Source organism: Talaromyces marneffei, chromosome 5 (assembly GCF_009556855.1).
Source record: "Talaromyces marneffei chromosome 5, complete sequence".
NCBI lineage: Eukaryota > Fungi > Ascomycota > Eurotiomycetes > Eurotiales > Trichocomaceae > Talaromyces > Talaromyces marneffei.
In genome coordinates, this window is record NC_072352.1 from 1,432,649 (window position 1) to 1,453,028 (window position 20,380).

At 46.2% G+C, this 20,380-nt stretch overlaps 8 protein-coding genes across 8 annotated transcripts; 3 read left to right on the forward strand and 5 right to left on the reverse strand.

The window, feature by feature from the left end:
• Positions 1-415: 415 nt before the first annotated feature.
• Positions 416-1,375, reverse strand: EYB26_006845 (uncharacterized protein; the record flags this gene model as incomplete). The annotated part of the gene is made up of 3 exons (XM_054266118.1): positions 416-621; positions 681-795; positions 857-1,375. 3 exons carry the CDS (start codon positions 1,373-1,375, stop codon positions 416-418), a joined length of 840 nt encoding a protein of 279 aa, XP_054122093.1.
• A 1,069-nt stretch (positions 1,376-2,444) lies between these two features.
• Positions 2,445-4,970, reverse strand: EYB26_006846 (uncharacterized protein; the record flags this gene model as incomplete). The annotated part of the gene is made up of 1 exon (XM_054266119.1): positions 2,445-4,316. One exon carries the CDS (start codon positions 4,314-4,316, stop codon positions 2,445-2,447), a length of 1,872 nt encoding a protein of 623 aa, XP_054122094.1.
• Positions 4,971-5,339: 369 nt separating this feature from the next.
• Positions 5,340-5,926, forward strand: EYB26_006847 (uncharacterized protein; the record flags this gene model as incomplete). Its single annotated transcript, XM_054266120.1, has 5 exons — positions 5,340-5,371; positions 5,542-5,620; positions 5,681-5,741; positions 5,802-5,833; positions 5,897-5,926. The coding sequence occupies 5 exons, from the start codon at positions 5,340-5,342 to the stop codon at positions 5,924-5,926; spliced, it is 234 nt and encodes a 77-aa protein (XP_054122095.1).
• Positions 5,927-7,040: 1,114 nt separating this feature from the next.
• On the reverse strand, positions 7,041-8,738 carry EYB26_006848 (uncharacterized protein; the record flags this gene model as incomplete). Its single annotated transcript, XM_054266121.1, has 1 exon — positions 7,041-8,738. One exon carries the CDS (start codon positions 8,736-8,738, stop codon positions 7,041-7,043), a length of 1,698 nt encoding a protein of 565 aa, XP_054122096.1.
• Positions 8,739-9,585: 847 nt separating this feature from the next.
• Positions 9,586-11,506, forward strand: EYB26_006849 (uncharacterized protein; the record flags this gene model as incomplete). Its single annotated transcript, XM_054266122.1, has 2 exons — positions 9,586-10,985; positions 11,047-11,506. 2 exons carry the CDS (start codon positions 9,586-9,588, stop codon positions 11,504-11,506), a joined length of 1,860 nt encoding a protein of 619 aa, XP_054122097.1.
• Positions 11,507-13,468: 1,962 nt separating this feature from the next.
• EYB26_006850 (uncharacterized protein) lies at positions 13,469-15,016 on the reverse strand (the record flags this gene model as incomplete). Its single annotated transcript, XM_054266123.1, has 2 exons — positions 13,469-14,708; positions 14,793-15,016. 2 exons carry the CDS (start codon positions 15,014-15,016, stop codon positions 13,469-13,471), a joined length of 1,464 nt encoding a protein of 487 aa, XP_054122098.1.
• A 501-nt stretch (positions 15,017-15,517) lies between these two features.
• EYB26_006851 (uncharacterized protein) lies at positions 15,518-17,920 on the reverse strand (the record flags this gene model as incomplete). Its single annotated transcript, XM_054266124.1, has 2 exons — positions 15,518-16,666; positions 16,718-17,920. 2 exons carry the CDS (start codon positions 17,918-17,920, stop codon positions 15,518-15,520), a joined length of 2,352 nt encoding a protein of 783 aa, XP_054122099.1.
• A 574-nt stretch (positions 17,921-18,494) lies between these two features.
• Positions 18,495-20,033, forward strand: EYB26_006852 (uncharacterized protein; the record flags this gene model as incomplete). Its single annotated transcript, XM_054266125.1, has 2 exons — positions 18,495-19,474; positions 19,535-20,033. The coding sequence occupies 2 exons, from the start codon at positions 18,495-18,497 to the stop codon at positions 20,031-20,033; spliced, it is 1,479 nt and encodes a 492-aa protein (XP_054122100.1).
• Positions 20,034-20,380: the final 347 nt, after the last annotated feature.

Here is a 20,380-nt window from a genome sequence, read left to right on the forward strand (position 1 = left end):
AATCATTCTTCAGCCGCTGGAAACATCAAATACACAGCAAATGGACCACGGATTGGGCACCGTTGATGAAAGCCAAAAGCAACTTAGACGATGACTACAATTTTGTACCCGGGCGGTATTATGGACAGGAGAGGAGGGGTTGATTGCATTGTTTGGATTGGAATTGTTATACCTCTATTGCTGGGTTGGATTGTTTTTTTTGGGTTCGATCGGTGTTTATGGATCTCGTCTCCTCAGCCTTCTCGATACACACAGCGTCTCCTATCTCCCGGAAAACAAAAGGTCATCAAAGGGAGCTTGTTTTCTGACTGAATCACAAAGAATATAATCGTCAGGAAAATCTATTTTCTATAATAAGAGTCGCTATATACAATGATGCCCGCATAAAAAAAATATCCATAATCTATTCACCCACTTACTGAGCACCGAAAACCTTAACCCGCTCCTCAACAGGCTTGAATTGCTTCTCGCCTGCAGGAGACTCGATAGATCCAAAGACGAGCTGAGCCTTGAGATCCCACTCACTGGGAACATCGAAAGCCTTGGCCAAGCCGGCGTTGATCAGAGGGTTGTAGTGCTGGAGGTTGGCGCCGAAGCCGAGGGTCTCAAGGCCAGCCCAGACTGTGATATGTGTTAGTTGTGTGGTCTCATGTTGTAGAGCGAGAACAGGGAGAACTTACGGAACCACTGGTGCATAGCGTTGGAGTGATCAGCCCACTCAGGGAACTTGGAGCCAAAAGCAGGGAACTTTTCAGCATAGGGCTTGATGTGAGCGGGATCTTCATAGAAGAGGATCTACAGTGATTCGGATTAGCCTTTCACTCATTCTGGTTCTGATTGAGGGGCAAAAACATACAGTTCCATAAGCAGCCTTGAAAGCATCAAGCTTGGGCTTAGTCTGACTATCAAAGACCTCCTGGGGCACGGCACCAGAGGCAACAAGGGGCTTGAAAGCGTCTACAGCAATATCCCAAACTTTCTCATGGTCACCGTGCAGCGCAACAACAATGCGGGTAGATTGGGTGTTGAATGAGCTGGGAATGTGCAAAATGGCCTGGTTAACCAATTCGACAATCTCGGAGTCGGGGACAGTGGAGTTGCGGCCGAGGTTGTAGTATGTGCGTCTGCTCTTGGCGACTTCGATGAGAGTCTCGGTGGAGGGAGCCATGTTGATGGTTGATTTATTGAAGGAGGTTGAGGGGGAGGTTGAGAATTGTCTTGTAGCTAAGGAGATGGGTTTGAGATGAATTGAAAAGGTTGGAGAAAGAGGGGCACGAAGAGGAGTAGATATAGTCGCGGCCTTGAGGAGGGTCCCACGTCTGAGAGTGGCCATGGAAAACAATCGAAGAGGAGTGGAGCTAGACGCCAGAGCCATTGTGAATGACGAATGAGGTGAAAAGTTGCAAACAAAAGGGAGACTGTTACAATGGATGCAGGCGTGGTATTTGACAGGTGTGATGGCCAATGGATTAGAAATATCAGGAGATGTCGTTAGAAAATTTGAGATTATCCTCGAGTTTTGTAATTTGTGTATGGTATTTCCGTATTTCCGATAAGACACTGTAGACTCCTTATCTGTGGTAATTTCATGTACAAAAGTAACCTGGAGTGGATATATACCATTGAGATTAACAAATCAGAGTTGATAATGATGATGAATTACATGTTTTAGCGTAGATTTTATGACTGGCGATTGTAATGCAATTACCCGGCGCCTGCTTGAAAGGAGCGGAATTCACCCGCTGCCTGTTTATGCCGTAACAATACTAGTTCGTTAGTTAACTAACTAACTTAACAAAAGGAGGCAAATCCAATTAACTAAGCATTAGCAATCATCATACACTAACTTAACTAAGTTAACTAACTAATTAACTCTAACTACTCCATCACTAGCCATGGATTCAAAGTGGAGCTCCTGAAGTTCCATCGGATATACGGAGTAGGTATTTCTGTATTGCCGTCGCGGATGAAGCCACGTGATTTTTTAGCAGGGTTAGGGTTTGTATAATCCAGGCCACTATAATCAGGAACTATCATCATCAACCTCCACTTGAGATGTGTAGACTCACCATTGAGTAAAATTCATCGATTCTCTCCGTCATGTGAATTCTCAACGTTGAAGTTGATTTTGTGAAAATATCAAAAGGGCGCTGCAGCCTGCTGGTTGAGATGTGTCTGGGTGTCTCGTCTCCCGTATTGTACAACTTCCCCTAAGGGGCGAGGAAGTAGCTCTGCGAAAGGCATCATGGCGGTGTACCGTTCTCACTGGGAGTTGTATGCTGTATTTGGGGGATAACAATCGTAATTCTCAAGCAGGAAGTAGATTCAAAATCTGATTGGTGAGAATAATACAAAGGTCTTTTGTTGGGGGGTTCTGTATGGCCGGAAGTAAAATCATGAAGATGATATTATGTTATAGGTAATATAAAAATCTATATATACAATCACCGATGCCTAGAGCCTGGCCACTGATCCATCCATTCATACTTCTGTCCCATTTTACGAGCAGCCATACCCTGCAGCGGACGATCAATAAGCTTGTGCAAATCAATTCGATCCTCCTGCGTGAAAAGCGTCGGATATATCGCAAGCATATCATTCAGAATGCGCGAGAATCTAAATGGATTCTTCTGTCGCAATGTCCGATTCCATCTCTTAACGGAATATAATTCACCAAAGAGCATTTGTAACCGTTCCCGGCAGGCTTGACGCACAAAACTTGGGTAGATGGTTACACCCAGGCGTTCTAGGTCGCGAAGTAATATTAATCCTCGGGACCAAAGGATAACCATCCCGCCGCTGACTGGGTCGAGTATCTCATGTGTTGCGTTCTTGTACCAAAGGGGTGATTTGAAGCCCCAAGCGATGAGGGCCATCTGCATTCGCGGGTTGAAGATGTGTCGTATCATGGTACGATTCTTCGCCAGGATTTTATCAGGGTCGATCCCACTTGATCTCGACAGACTATGCAGAAATGGTGAATCCTCCCGCACCACGTAATTCTGCGCAAGCCACAAACTCAATTCCTGAATTCGTTGCCATTCATCATGCCTATGCATTCCCATCCGTTTCAATAATTCAACCCAATATTGAGGGTCGATTTCAGTTCCGGATTTTAAGGCTAACTTCAAGATTCGCTCCGCATACCCGACTTCATCGATCTTGGGGTCTTCGGAGTATGGTTGAAGCCGACCCGGAAGTCGCGGCGTCAGAACGGCGTAGAACATGTGATCGATGCTTTGCTGTGTCAGTGGTTTGGCATCAAGGTACATTCTATCGACAACATCTGAAGCTGTCGACCATTCTTTCGCTGATAATGAAACTCGAAACTGAATGTTATCCATATCGTCCTTTGCCACCTCGTTGAGGATTGCTTTGGTGAGGTTGTAGAGCCTCCAATCTCGAGCCATCAAGTAAGAACACAGCAAATTTTCCTGAACAGCGACATCTTCCAAGACATCTGGATGCTGGTCACTGTGGAGTAGATCTTCGAGGACAATATCTTTGTGCTCTAGTGCTAGTCTCTCTACTAGTCTTGTGAATGCGCAATCGCGGATGGTGATGTTTGCCTTGCGAAGTGCCTGCATCTTTTCCAATATATCTTTCGGTCCGTCTGCTCGCAGAGCAATCTCCCGTAAGGAAAGTGGTCCAATGGCCTGGACACCAAAAATTTGCAGGCCGTTTGTTATCATATCCACCGTCAACGCTTTCGTAGCAAAGAGTCGTGCACCGAATTCATCTTTAAACGTCTTTTCTTTGATCCAGTCCTCTTCCTGATTTTTTGGGTCGTCCGGCTCGGTTTCCTGCTGGCTATTGCCGGATACTTTGGCCTGCTCAGGCGCAGCAAGTGAGTCCAAAACAGATGGATCCAAAGTGCTTGATTTAATTTTCTTGATCCTTTGCCTCACTTTCTGTGAAAACGTGTGACTTTCTGTATTCGCAAAATTTAGAATCCGTTGCAGAGTATTCGAGTCACGTGGGATATCGCCTCTTTTGACCAGAAAATCATGCATATACGTAGCATCCAACGAAAGTCCTTTTTGAAATAAAAAAGGAATCACAATTTCATATATTTGGTGACCCTCTGTTGCCAGACAGATTTCACCGAATGCTCTCACACCCCGTCCATTTCCAAGCGTCATCGTTTCGGGAGAGTACAAAGACCAATCCGGCGGTTTCTCAGGTATACATGACACAGCTTGTGCCATCACCAAGACGATGTCATTTGGCTCCTTTAAATGGATGGAATGCAATTTGCGATGCCAACCGACAGCTTCCTCCGGTAAACCTTTACTGAAGAGTCCGCCGACAACCATTTGGTACAGTTTGCTCCAGCGTCTCTCGGTATTCACCCATAGTTTCTCGGCATATTTGGTCGTATCGTATAAAAGTTGTTCGTCTGCTAGTCCTGCTTCGACGAATGTCTCCCAAATATAGTCCGCGGTTTCGCCTTCGACGGGGAGCTGAATATTATCACTTCTGTCCACAATGCCCTTCCATATTTCAAGTACGCCCTGGTGACCATATTTCCGCTTTTTATACTGTAAAAGTTCCTTCCATAGCTCAAAATCGTGTTGTCTTGAAGGGTCGTCCACAAGTCGCCTTCCTTCTTTAGCATAGAACGAGGATTCGTATTCGAGACGATCTACGTCCAATGCTAGCGACAAGTCACCTCCTCTATGTTCTTGCCCAACATCTTTTCGCTTTGCTCTGCTCAACGACTTTCGACGATCGACACCGACAATATCGTAAACCTGTAATTTCACGCTCGGTTCTGCGCCCGGGGCGACGCTCGAACTTTCGTAAGGAAGCACCTTCGCATGCGAACGTCTAATTTGGCAATTGGCGCACTTCCCATTCCGAATGTCGAGTCGTTCAATACCTGCTGCCGTTGAAGATGTTGAAACCAGTTCATTGAGTAAGGAGATAGTGGACGGCCTCTTCAAGAGCCGCAGCAGAGCTGGGCGCATTAGGTATGGAGATAGAAAGTTTGAAAGTAGTTGCTAGAACTACCTCTCAACATCTTTGCCCATCAATTCCTCAAACTCTGACTTGATAAACGTTGCTAATTATTTTTGTGAAGCGCGCCGATACTACTTGCCTAAGATGAATTAAAGCTTCATGTTTGCACTGTTTGTCTTAGTTTAAGTCACATGACTGCCTAGGAAGAATCCGGCAAAGTCAACAACGTCAAGCCAAAGTCAAGGCTTGGCGGACCCGAAAGATTGCCGGAGCTAGTCGCACCTCATCAGACCACAGACGTTTGCTGCTTCCTCTATCCTGCCATCCCCGACACTCTCCCCTCAATTACCTTCAGGTTCTTGTCAACAACTCTCAAAATGGTTGCTCGTACCATTCCTCGTCTTGCCGGGTAAGTTTTGGAATTCAATTGCTTTCCGATTGGAGCCGCACACAACGCAACTGCGGAAGAAAGGAAGGAAGGTGTGGTCATGTTGAAGATGACGTGCTGTCGTTGATATCACAGAAACTAGTCCTTCAAGGGACAGAATGGGCTAATCAATTGTGTTCTCTCTGTTATAGCTTCGTCTACCGCGAAAACCGCGTTCCTTACTACCAGCGTCTGTTCCAGTCGCACGATGGCAAGCGTCAATGGTGGAAGGTCAGTCCGATGACGATAATCACAACTACCAACCTCGACATTCGCTGACTTGTTCTACAGACTGGCCGCTCCGGTGCTATTCTCTACCCCTACTACATCTCTCTCTGGGGTACAACTGCCAGTATGTGCTCGCTCAATCGCTCCGGAATCTATGCTCCGTGCTAACTATATCCAACTTCAGTCACCACATACGCCATGATCCGCTTGACCTTTGTAAGATTCAATGCCATTCAACTTTCCTTTTGAATAATCACTCATACTAATTCACTCAAACAGGGCCACAAGACTTTCTTCGGCAAGGAGTAAACGCATATACATCTTCGATGGCTTTCCTTTTACAACTCCCTTTCTTTCGTCCGGAAAAACCAAAAAAAAAACTGGCGAAACATTCATACTTCAAAGGGATGTACTTTTATCAAATCAATCGAGAAAAAAAAAAGAACAACATGGTTATCGAAGTTTGTATATAAAGGAATAGATTGAGATGTTCCCCCAGAAACTACTGAGACAATTTCTTTTCTTTTGTTTGATATACGTTCAATCCCGCCCTTTTAGAGGTGTAGTACTCGTTTTCCTTCCATTTCGTAAAGACCATTCGAATTAATGGTGCCTGTTGACGACGGTACTGGGTTATCTTCCAGTAGAGTTCCATTTGATATATACTGATGATCCATCGAGATAGGTATCGTAAATTCATCGAGCAGTTTTCCGAGGTCTTCTGTGACTATAGCTGAACATTACTCTACTTGGATTGAGCGAAAACATTTTGTAGACATACTGAATATATTCACATGTCAAAAAATAAGAGTATATACAAGTAAAAAAAAAGATGAAATGTTATCAATCTGATGACGAATAACAAGTGGCAAGAAACAAAAAGAAAGTTGGAAAAGTTATCAGTCTGATGACGAGGAATGAGTGACAAGAAACAAAACCCAAAAATCGCAAGAGAAGAATGAAAATACGCTATCAATCTCAAGAGAGGAGCGGTTTGTCTAATCAATTGCAAACATTTGAAAACAATCAACGCGCAAGAAATAAATTCTCCCAGTCAGAATGAAATATGCCCAAATAGTTGAAAGTGCCGGAGTAAACAGAATCCCCAAAGACCGCCAGTGGTATCATTTTAATGTAGAAAGAACAAACAGCCCAGAAAATATAAAAATACAACAAAAAAACCACATCAAGTCAGTCCTTTCAACTGATTGATTGTGCATGGAGAACGATGCAATTATAAACCATAAGAAGATGCCGCTTTCCGAGTATGAACATGAAGAAAAAGGGAAAACGAACATAAAAAACATTAGGTATTATGTCGTAACGGTCGTGAATCTGCAACCCGGCGGAACGCTGACTAGGAGAATCTCAGGTAGTATGCAGGGATCAAGGAAAGAACAAAGGAAAGATGTTGAGGGAAGAATTAGTGGCCATAGGCAGGAGGTGGAATTTCCTCTCGGCTATGATCATCCCAGAAATCTGGGAATGGCCTTGATCCGGAAGGATCAATTTTTTGTTCTTGCATTCTGCGAGCCAATTCAGCTGCCATTTTGGACAGCCAGACCTGTTCCCTGGGGTTGTTATTGTTGATAGGGACCGTTGGCGTATATTGAATTGCTGAGCTCGGCAGAGATACGGCTGTGAACCGATTGCTTGCTCGGTCGTTGCTAGGCAATCGGATCGTATTGCGTGGCGTCGCGTCTGGATCTGGCCAGGTTTCCGCAATCATTTGAGCCGAGCGACTAGAAGAAGGTTGCGCAGCCTCTGACATTGATAAATTAGAGCGCCGGAGGGTCTGGTCACCTTGACTAATTCGTCGTCGTTCGTGAATAGTTGGCAAATGCAAATCATTTTGAGGACCAAGTGGTGGAGTTACTGGGTCATCATTCTTTTCCTCGGAAAAGTGAGCTGGAGATGAGAAAATCGTAGGCGCACTAGTGGCATTCTCAGAAGAGAACACACTGTCTCCGCTAACACTATCCACGTCATCTGTGGTCTTTGGTCGCCGCAAGTCAACGACTCGCTTCTTGCGCTTCTTTGTATGAGACCGAGAGTGTCGGCCAGGTCTTAAATATGATCCAAAACCGCTGAAGTTGCTCGATCCACCGCTCTGCATCGATATGGTGCTAGCATTGTCGACGAATGAATGCAGAGAACCAATATGAGAATGAGTTCGGGATAAAACTGGGCTAGTAGGTGATGTCAATGTGTTGCTTTCCCCAAGTTCTGCCGATGCGGTCCAGGCCCTATATACAACATCTTTGATAGATGGTGTGAACAACGAAAGGGTGCGCTGTGAGTCAGTCAATGCAGCCAGTCGAAGCAAATTCTTGTGTGAAAATAGATTATGAATCTCGACTCCGGAGTCCAGCGATAATGAAGCGACCTCTGATGGGTTGAGCGCATTTCCTGATGCGTCAACGGGGTCCTGAGGAGGGCTTGCAAGAGGATCTTGGCCGGGACCTGATTCCGATGACAGATCTAAAGTATTGACTGATTCTGATTCTCTATCGCGATACTCTGGCACCCACAGTCGCAATGATAGTCGATGGATAATAGCAGGCAATTCGTCCATAAAAAGAGCGCGCAACTGACCCTCAATCGCCTTTTGTAAGTAGTCCCGAACAAAGGAGATTGAATCGAATGTGGATGATACCTTCAACGATTCAAGAGGGTCGTTCCTAAACACGACGGTGATTCCCTTTTGTTTGGAGAAGACCAGCACGACGAATCCCGATAATCGAAACTCCGAGAGCGTAATCTGTAGTGGAATGGTTAAGCCGGAGGCGGCAGCCAACGGCTTCGGAGATGCGAAAGACGGCCGAGTAACTAGGAATGTATTCAAAGGATTCGCCTGTACTCTTGTCTTCAATGTCAAAAACGCATCGCCGTTATATGACATCTTAAAGATACCGCGAAACCGGTCCTCGGCAAGGTCGCCAACTTCGAGAATTTCCAGATCCGGCGGTATGGAACCTAAGTTCAACTCTGTAACTTTGATATCGTCGACAATAATAGGCGGCTTTGGCGATTTGTTCAACGCCGCCGTTAACAGGTCCTGAGCGCGGGTGTAAAAGCCCGCGTCGGCCATCAACGGCGACCAGTTGAAGTTGAACGCCATCGCGACGTGCGACTAGGCAGGAGAAATGCCAAAAAGGCGTCGATTATTGCGACAACAGCATGCAAGATAATATTGTACGATGAATCTTTTGTTTATCGATGTTGCTGGAGACGACCAAAGATGGAGAACCGAGGGGTCTGGCCGCGGCGTCGGCGCGTGAAAAAGTGCGACTGTTTAATCTTTCTTTCCTATCTTTCCCGTGATGTGCGGATATCCAATCATGCGACCGAGGTATTTGACGGTCACGCGAACAACTGACAACGCGAGGAAAAAGTCGAAGCAATTATGTAGAAAATGGCATCGCTTGATAATAAATGTGCAAAAGTGATTTCGGGAGCGAACGGATTGCTCTCATAGTAATTTCAAGAAAGGGGCCGAAAGTCAAGCGTCGAAACGTTAGTCTGTGGCTGGAACGCGAGAAAAAAAAAGCCTTTGCCGTTCGCCCTTTCCCTTTACGTCAGAGTGCGGGATCTCCTGTTTCTCCACGCTCAGCCTGGATCTGCCAATATCTACTAGATGTACTGTAGTTACATCCTGTGTTATACGGGGAGGTACTAATGGTATAGCTATAGTGTTGACGTTAATAATCATGTCTTTCTCTTTTTGTATAGAGACTTGAGAATGCACAACAACCGAATGTAGTAGATACATTATGTAAGAAAACGAGCTCCCAAAACGGAAAAGCGTCAACTGCCGTCAGAGCAACAATGCGCTAGATCATAACAGGAAAGATGTCAATAACAGCTCATTTATCTCCAGACAGGCAGACGGACAAGACAACCATCATCGTTCATCCCACATCGGCTATATAGAAGTAATCATCCGACAGAATATTGAACGCTACGCAATGCGAACGGTGCAGCAAAGAAGAGTCTACGGCAAGCGGAAAACAAACGCCCCCAGAGCAGTTTTGGAAAATGGCAGTCCTCTCAAAACCACGAGTAGCGAAGATTTATCCCTTGACCAGGTAATAGAGGAAGACGTCTCGGACGACATGGTTAAGGAACTTGAGGTCCAAGTTGCATCTATTACCCTCGAAGATGAGACCCCGACGACAGTTGAAATCGGCACGAGCGATCCACAATCCCCGGTGAAATCGCCAGTCCAGGTATCCCAGCCGTCTGTCGGAACACCGGCGAGCTCGAAGCGCATCAACACTCCCAAGAGGCCGTTGTGTACGCCTTCGAATCCCGCTCAATCTACGCAGTCGCCAGTCAAAGTATATTCGAGTCAGAAGCGACTATCCTTTACACCCAGACCACCGCGCGCTAAGTCCGTACGAAAAACCAAGCCAATCGTTAGGCTTTCGTCTGGATGTGTGGAAGATGAAAAGACAAATGATTATGTTCGACGAGTTCTCGATGAAGCTACATCACAACTTGCGGCCCGGGGAGTACAAAAATTCACTTCATGGGCTGCGCGGTCAGAAACCGCATTTGATCCAGTTAAGATCGCGGAGGGATCGTATGGAGAGGTATATAAGCTACGATTAAAGGAGGATATATGCAAGCGCAATATATCAAAGTCAAGACTGGCAAAGCTGCAGGAATATGGTGAAGGAGTCTTCAAAGTCGTACCGTTGCGTGCACAAAAAGGATTGGGATCGAAAAAGTTTACAACAATAGACGAAATTGTGGCTGAGGTCAAACTGCTCAAGCTTCTTGATCCCATTCCGGGATTTGCAAGGTTTAGAGAAGTACACGTGGTACAAGGCCGGTTTCCGCCATCGTTCCAAGCCGCTTGGGATTCGTACAAAGCTGCCGGGAAAGACTGTGAGAACCCCAACCCAGCAAATAAGAGAGCATATAGCGATCAGCAGCTGTGGGCAATTTTGGAGATGGATGATGCGGGAGTTGAATTAGAGAAATTCAAGTGGTCTTCCGTCTTCCAAGTCTACGATATATTCTGGGGCGTGGCAATGGGTCTGGCGAGAGCGGAAGAGTATGCATTATTCGAACATCGAGATCTTCATCTCGGCAATGTTTGTCTCCGGTCAACAAGAGCGGATGGAGACATGCAATTGCTGGCAGCTGTCGATGCAAACCGGTTGGAAAGTTCCAGCGGGTTTGGTATTAGCTCATTGGAGACCACTATTATCGATTATTCATTGTCCCGTGCTGAGCTACGGTTGACAGACGATCCAGAAGAAAAAGTTGACATTGCCTCTACCGATTTGGACAACAAGGGACTTTTTGATGCTGTCGGTCGCGACGAGGCTGAGATCCTTCAACGAAACACTTATAGATTGTATGTCAAGGACAACTCCAATGTAAAGAAAATCAAGAGGTTTCAGCTAACATAATCACAGTATGAGAGCACAACTATACACTGGTCTCCCGCTAGCAGAGGAAAAGCCGCCGGTGATATCGGGAATTTGGGCTGATTACGCACCGAAAACAAATCTGATATGGCTACTTTTCATTCTCAAGATGCTAGTGAAGCAAATAGAGCAGAAAGACTACACTTTACATAACAACATGCCACAAGGTCAACCCAGACAACCACTACAGTCATGTCCGGACAAAGCCAATATACAACCATCTGCCGGCTCCCAAACAAAAATGTCGGAGTCGTCCTTCAGCACGGCTGAGAATAACGCCGGTGAAGCACTGACGAAGTTACAAGCGACGCTCACCGATAGGCTGCACAAAATCCTTGAGATTCTCGATCTAGAGCATGGAAGAGATGACATGTGTTGTGCGGCGGATTTGGTGGCTTATGCGATTGATCAGCAGTGGTTGGATGAGAGTGATTTTTTCCTTGCTTAAGTTGATTTATCTATGGGCGATATTGGAGTATTTGTGGAACTCTAGGTGATTGGGCATTGATCTCGGTTTTGTTTTTGCAGTCCTGGGGTTTTCCTGGTTCAACATTGCATTTACGGTGGCAGATAATAGAAACGCATTGAGACGATTTATGGAGAAATATATCTAGCATAATTTGGCACAAGGTACTGACTTTACGTTATCTCTTATTGATAGAAAGTACGTCGTTGTCTACGAGAGAAGAAAAAAATGAGCATCATACAGGGCAGGTATAAGCAAATCTACTCCCATTGAGCTTTCGAAATAGCTTGAGAAAGGTGTATCAAAGGTATCTCCCATTTGAGACGCCTGAATTGCGTGAAATCTAATGTAGAGTCGTACCTCAAAGGATACATAAACAAATTGAACCCCGAAATTACCCCTTTCTCCCGGTCCCCTTGAGGATCTCCAAGGTGTGATACAAGCCTCAGTACGATAATCCATCCTCGAAACGGAGTAGGAGACGATTCGACTATCCCCTCACCTGCAAGCAAAGCCTTAAAAATAGGTATTGTATTGTGATTCGTTCGAGATGCAGATGAGGATGAGGAATCGGTGCTTGATGCTCCGCTTCTGATCTAGACGAGAGTCAGTCCAAGGGTGATATCGGTATCCAAGGGTAATTGATTTACTTACGGGCAGCCCAACAGCGAGATGTAGCAATGGTCCATCTATTGCTACCGGACGCACGGCATCGCTGACGGTTGGATATCTCGTTCATGGGCTGAACGCCAGGAGACACAGTATTTTTTGACAAGCTCAACTTCGGTAGTAGACGACATTGTGATCTGGATAGTGCGAGGATTTTGGACTCCTAAAGTTTCTTCTTGGATTTCAAGGTGCAATATCGGAATTAATAGGAGATGAGTGTATCGTTTAAGAGACATTGGTCGGTTTGTCGTAGTTGAGTATCTTCTCAAAAAATTGGTTTACTCTTGCCATCATATTACCCAGGTTGACAAAGATGTTAGCGACCTACATACATAACGCGCCTCAGCGGGACCTACTCCTCGCTTCTATATCGCTTCTATATTCTCGACTCAAGGTAGTTTCATAGTGTGATGGATTAAAACAACAACAATAATGGTTGGTGGTTGGCACTCTCCATGGCGTGAAGCTCGAAAAGGTAGTACTGGACTTAGGGCTAGGTCACCCCTTTGCCTACCGCCTGAAATCCCTCCTGAATCACATCAACATCCCCCTGTGACAGACTCTTTGTCTAGCTTGTACGTCTCTTAACAGCCTAAAACATTGATTTGATTGAACTTGTGTCATCCCAAATCTTTTTGCTTATGTGTTTCATTGCTATATCTGCGCGAGAATAAGGACTATCTGATCAACGCTGATATTCCGGGCAGTTCTTCCTCAAACACGTCGACGATAAAGGTGACCATTTACTCGTCGATGACGAATACAACATCACGGGTATCATCGACTGGCAATTTGCGCGCATCGTGCCTGCGGCAGAGGCCTTTGGGCCGTCTTATGTCGCCCCGGATCTTGAGTCGTTATACTCTTCTTCGAGTGGGATATCGGCAGATGTTAGATTACTTACGGGTTCGCTGAGAAGTCGAGGCTATCATGATCTCGCTACGTTTGCGGGGGGTAATGAGGTTATGCGTCGGTTTCATCATGGATTGGCTGATGGATTGAGCTAGAATGAAGCGCGGGAAGTGTTGGGAGGGTTGGCGAGTTGTGTTTTGAGAAAGGGGGGGATGATTTGGATGCTTGGATTGGGGAGATGGGTATGAAGTGTCGGGATGATCCTCGATAGGGGAATGTACAAGCCTTGTTGCGAGAGCAGGAAGGGGATGTTCACTAAACAGGCACTCAATATGTATCTATATTGCACTATAACTATGCCCCAACTCAAATAGTGGAAACCATGAAAAACTCCATGAAATATTATAAACAACGAGCTATTGTTTACGACTCACTGAAAAAAAAGCTCAACAAACTACCAGTCGCCAACCCAGCAACAAGCATCATACTCATAAACCCACCAGCCGCCTCCCGCTCATCAACAGTGATATACTGTCCAGCACCCATCATACACACACTCCCCAAGAACCCATTCGTCAAACCAAACCCTAACTGAACAACAAACAGGTAAAAGAAATCACTATTGATAACCGCCCCATTGCCTGTCGCATCCCTGCCACTGCGAATATTGCAGGCAAGATACATAGGAATAAAGATTAGACGCGACACAGAAAATGCAAATACTGCGCGGGGGTAGCCTGCTGCTCGAGCCAGAACTGGTACGATGGGGGACATGCGTCCGATCAGATCGCCCATATTCCAGAATAGAAAAGCCAGCGGGATGAAAAGCTCAGGCTCAAAGATGCGAGATCGTGTCGCTGGGTTGTGGACTGATTGGACTTTGACGGTGAACACGGGGTAGATCATGGTCACCGTGAAACAGAGATAGACTGCGAGAGCGAGCCATTTTAGTCGAAGAAAAAGTCTCCAGAGGCCCACGGTTTTGTGAGTTGGTGCAGGAAGTTCGGGTGCAGGGTTAGTAGCGTCTGACATTGTATGTGCGTTCTGGATAGCGCGGAACTCCCTGATGAACCACCGTGGTCCGGCGGTGCGGCTCATGAGCTGTACAAATGAAAACAAGGCCACCAGAGTGACCAAGACAGCAAATAGGAAGTACGTTAGTGCCGATTTGTAGAATTCGTCACCGTCGTCATTCTTTTGGTGGTCACCATCATGCCTTCGAGATCCACCAGCTGCGTTTGTAATAATCTGAACAATGCAGGGAAGCACACCCGCAATTCCCTGTCCTGCCATAATAGCTTGCGTATATTCTGGACGTCCGAACCCAGAAACATACGCAAAGACGCCATTCTGGTTCATGCCCACTGCAAAACTAGCCCCTAGAACCATCGTCATGACGAAAATGAAATACAAACCAACAGGGACCGCGCGGAAAAAGACCGTGGACATGGCTTGGAGAGCAAAGACAGCGGTCAAAATCACAAGAGAGACTGCAATTCGTATGGGATAGGATGCATTTTGTTGCAATTTGGCGAGGACCAAGACGCATAATAAGTTCGTTATTGTTGAGACTGATAGGATGGAGGACTCATAGTGCTCTAACGCCCAAGGATTTTTCTCGAAGCGGCGACGGAAGTAGGGCGCAGCGGCGAGGAACATATTCCTGTCGGTAGTCTCCTGTTAGTTAAGCTCTTTTGTATCTCCGTATTCCATTCACGACTTCAACGATGCTGATAAGTGGCTATACCATGCCCATAACATCGCCACTCCCAGAAGCAAAAACACCGTATAATCATGCCATGAAAATGGTTTCTTCAAAGAATTTAACCCATCATTTTCCTCACTGGAAGCAAGCCTATCCCGTGTGTTTCCCGTCCCATCCGTACCACTGAGTAATTCATCGTTCTCGACAGGTTCGTATTCCGGATCCGTTGAGGAGGGGAACACCCTGGATAGAAGGGTCCTGCTCATGGTCACTTGCTGTAAATTCGTTTATACAATCTGGGTACCAATCAATTTCGTGATATGGCCATGCTGACGTTGAGAGGCGTTGATGCACTCGGATCAATAAGATGTGTGACATTACTAAGGATGATACACTCCCCAAGTGACCGCCATCGTCACATGGGCGGCGCTTTATCGCACACCGCCCACCTATCAGCACTTGTTCTGCCGGTTTTATTAGGTTACTGCAAAAAAAAATCAACGAGATGGCTGTTTGATAGTAGTAGTATGTAAGTTCTATAGCATGTCTAGCATGTATTCACAAGTGATAATATATATCAGAATGCAGTCTACTATTACAAAGTAAAAACATGGGAACATCAAGAGGAACGTGGGGGAGAAACTTCCCCAGAAAAGGGTATCGGAGAAAAGAAATGCGAATGTCATGGAGTAGGGAGTTTTAATGTAGTTTGTGGTACGAGCGACAGTCGAGATAACAGTATGAGACCAGGTATGTTAGACGTCACGTCAGGCTCTTCCCTGCGGAAGTTTCTCGTCTTCATCTTGTTCGGCTTCGTCAGGTTCAATCTCGCTCTCGTTCTCCCTTTGTTCACGTTCTAGTTCCTCCAATTGTTCTTCAAAGGATATATTTCTCGGGTTCGTTGGCGGAGGTGTTACATCTCCGCCGGTCATTTGCCATTCCATAAGCTTGGTGAATGCACCATCTGGACGGTTGCTCAGATCCTGATATGATCCAATTTCGGCCACACGGCCTTCGTTGCCCAGTACAATAATCGTGTCTGAGCGCTTGATGGTCGAGAGTCGATGAGCAATACTGATTGTTGTGTTGTTTCCCCGCAAAAGGGTAGCAAGAGCGCTATTAACAAGAGTCTCAGACTCGGCATCAAGAGCTGATGTTGCTTCATCAAGAATAAGAATATCTGGGTTTTTGATAAGAGCTCTGGCGATAGCAATACGCTGTTTCTGACCGCCTGATAATTGGGCACCACGTGGTCCAACGTTGGTCTCAAGTCCAGATGGGAAGTCACTGATAAACTGGCAGTTGGCCTGCCTTGCGGCGGCTACAATCTCAGCTTTTGTGGCTCCAGGTACACCATATGCAATGTTCTCAGCTATAGTACCCGAGAAAAGCACAGGCTCTTGGGAAACAACTCCAATCTTTCGACGCAGAGCCTTGGCGTTCATTTTTGATATATCCTTGCCATTGATAAGGATACGGCCCGAGACTGGATTGTAGAAACGGAGTAAAAGGGATGCAATTGTCGATTTACCACCACCAGAGGGTCCAACAATTGCAACATTAGAACCTTGTGGAATCTCAAAATTGAGATCCTCGAATATAGTCACTGCAGGTCGAGTTGGGTAGCTGAATGTGACATTTTCAAAGCGTATGGGACCTCGTGCGCTCTTAACCGCTTCTCCTTTTGTGGGAGAGATTTTAGGCTCTCGGTCTTGCAGCTCAAACAATCTACTAGCAGCACCAACACCCTTCATGATTTCAGAATAGAAGTTCGAAAGACCAAAGAGACTGGAGCCGGCATAGACGGTATACATGAGGAAGGAAGTAAGCTCTCCGAGAGTGATTCCACCAGATTGAACAAGACCGCCGCCCACATATAAGAGTATGAGAATCGTCATATTACCCATGAGACCGGTCTATTACGGTGTTAGTATTGCAGATACACAGTAAAATTGTACTGAACTTACGGAACTGAAAAAGGAAGCACTAATGAGTGATTCTTTTTTACCCAATTCAAATATCTTCTTGACTTGATTGTTGTACCGGGCGACTTCCGAGACTTCAGCCGCGAATGCTTGACTCGTCTTCACGTTTCCGAGTCGTTCCTCCGCGATTTTAGTAAGAGTACCCAGATTTTTCTGAATCTTGCGGCTAAGGTTGCGGATTGTACGACCATAGAAAAAGGCTGCCACACCGATAGGAGGAAGGAGAAGAGCTAGGACACTCGACAATTTCAAGCTGACGTATGCCATGGCTCCAAAACCAGCAGTACAGCTCACAATCGACCGAAGACCGTCCGAGAGATTCTGAGTGATAGATTTGCCGACAATCAGAGTATCAGAACTCAATCTTGAAATCAAGTCACCCACTCTATTGGCGTCAAAGAATTCGGCGTCTTGAACGAAAGTCCGTCTGAACAGTTTTGAACGCTGTCTGGCCACAACTCGCTCACCCACAATACGGAGGATAATAATTCTGCCGTAATTGGCAGCAGCACCAACGCAGATGATTCCAGCAAGTGCGCCGTAGAACATGGGCATGCTCATTCCAAAGAGACCTTCAGCGTCCTCTCCTTTCGTTGCCAGGTCCATGATCTTGCCAATCGAAAACGGGATAGACATGGTGATGCTAGAAGAGATCAAGAGAAAGAAAAACGCGAGACCTAGCGACTTGGCTTCAGGTCGCGCGATTTTTAAGAGTCGCCATATCTCGTTAAGAGCAGGCTTCTTTCCTTTTTCTTTTCCATCACGTCCTAACTTGGCGCTCAGATTGATTTGTGCCGCCTGGGCTGCCTTTTCCGAAAGCTCGAATCCTTCATCCTTGTTTTCCGTGACTGGGGAGACGTCGCGGTTCCCCTTTTGAGGTTGAGGTAGCGGCGGCTGGGCGTTATTTAGTTTCTGTGACACGGACAGACATCGAACTTGAGACAATATCGAGGACCTCGTGGCTGGCTGGGAGATCGGAGCGGTACTAAGTCCAACACGGCAAGAAGATGCCTTGGAAGTCAATTTCGAGGCAAATGATCTCAATTGATTACCATTTCGGATCTTGGTGAAAGCCTGGCTCGGAGTAATATGTACGGTACGGTATGATCCTGTAACAATTGAGAGGATAGGCCCTGTCTCAGCTGCCCTGGAACCGAAGGCAGCCAGCAGCTTTGAGCTGCGCATGGCTGAGGCTGATTAATTCGCCGGGATGACCGATTTCGGACGAGACAGCTATATTTCCATATCACTCAAGGTTATCACTGTTGCGACACTGCCATGACCGACGCAGGCCACACTGCTGTTCTGTAGACGGTCGAAAGCACGAAGACAAAATATCGCGATAGAACTCGGATGTCAACGTGGTAGAATTGTTGGTAGAGAGCAACTAGTTACCTACCTACTTTGATCCGGAGTGGATTTTCGTAATGACCGACCACTGCCGGCTTCTCCGACGGGCAACTCCAGCCTTTCTGCCACCGCCTTCCCAGATAGGCTTGTCTGTTTGATGAAGCTCATAGAAACTCATAGAGCCTTGGTTTTATTCAGGCGTTGCTGTACTGAATTATAGGAGGATACTGGATATATTCTCTGAATTCTCTCCAGAAATACAAAGCAAGACTTATTTCTCGCAAACATCGCTCAAGATCCATTGGTACCAGCCAGTCACGACGTCAGCTACCCCACCCTTTTAGAACCCCTCCAGCAGCAGAGCTTTAAGAAGACATTAAAAGAACAAACATCTACCTACCAAGTCGCCATGGTGCTCGACTACAGTAAATGGGACGCCTTGGAGCTGTCCGACGATTCGGACATCGAAGTGCACCCCAATGTGGACAAGCGCTCGTTCATTCGCGCAAAGCAGAACCAAATCCATCAACAACGGATGCAGCGTCGCCACGAGATCGAAACGCTCAAGTATGAACGAATAATCAATGATGGTCTTCTCGAACGCATCGACAAGCTTCTCGGCGCTCTTCGCCAGCATGAAGATTCGAGTCGGAATCCTGAGGAGCTTGTTTTCCAGTCACTGATTGAATCTGCTGGGGACCCAGCTAAGGATCAACCTCCCGCGCCACCTGCTGGTATCTACACCCATGAGAAAGAGCAGCCAAAGTACTCGCAAATGATGAGCTCGCTGGTTGATCAGGTTAAGAAGGAAATCACAGAGTCCAAGTCAGAGAATGGTTTCAAGGCGTATATTACGGGAGTTCAAGGGCACAAGGACAAAGTTCTAGCTCTTCAGCAAGAATTACTACAGAAGCTGACGGAGCTTGAAAAGGAAGAAGCAAGCAAGATTACCAGTGACAGCATACGCACTGGATTTGATAGCTCATTTGTCGCCAAATCGGATCCAAAGCCAAAGGGAAAGACTACCGAAACAAAGGTAGAGCTTCTCAATTCACCGTCAGTTGCCACCAATCAGGGTGCCGTGGCACCATCATCAGGCGCCGAAGCGGATGTAGAAGATGACGATGACGAAGAGGTAGATATTAAAGTCAGTGACTTAGCTAAGAAGCTTGCCAAGATACCTATGACGGATTACAAAGCATTATTCCAATTCATATCGGCTAATCCTGATGTCGTTGCGGAGAAAGAGACGGATGGATTACTAGTCGAGGCTTTCAATAGCCAGATGGATGGGAAAGCTGAATATGCTCGTCAATGTGTACACCACGGTCTGTTACTGCAGTATTGCCGCTCATTAGGCCGAGATGGTATTTCGCTTTTCTTCAAGAGGTAAGTCCATAACCCCTTCAACCTTCAGAAGATCATACGTGCCTAACCACAATCATATAGAATCACAACAAAAGACCACCAAGCCGCCACATTATTCAGAAACGACGTAAACGAGACCTACAACAAAATCAAAATCCGCGCCGCAGAACTAGCCAAGAACAGAAGCCCCGAAAATGACCCAGCCGGCGTCGAACAAATCCAACTCCATGCCGTCGACCCAAACACTCAAATCAATATCAGCATCCCGCCAGCCGACAGCACCAATCCCGAAGAAATCGAAGCCCGCAAGATCTTTGATTCTTTCCCTCCAGGCTTACAACGAGCACTGCAGTCAGCATCCCTGGATGAAGTAAACAAAGTGCTTGGTAAAATGAGCGTTGAGGAAGCTGAAGAGATTGTCGAGAAGTTAGGGGAAGGTGGTATGTTGAGTGTTGAAGAAGGGATTGTGGATGCTACGACGGAAGAAGGGAGGAAGAAGCTTGAGGAGATTGAGGCGGAGGGCAAGAGGGAGAGAGAAATTGAGGAGATTGGGGAGCCAGCTGAGGATCAGTTAGACTAAACAGTTAGGCATGGAGATATACTCGGGATTGTCTTATTAGTTAGGATTCATTTTTGAGGCGTTGTTTACGGAGAAGAAGTCAAATCGCATGTATTATGCTACACGACTATATGTACTTAGTAATGCCGTTGATATGAGTCCAAAAGTTGTTTGTCTTCTACATGTCACCGTGGACAATTACTACTTAGTATTGGCTTGCAGCACATTCGAGAAAAAGGAAAACTCCATTGCATTACCTATTAATCCATGAACAAGAAGGGGAAGGAAAGGGAAACAGGAGATACGTGTATAGGGGTCAAAACAAAAAATATGATCGTGAGGCTCGATGGTCGGATACATGTAGAAAA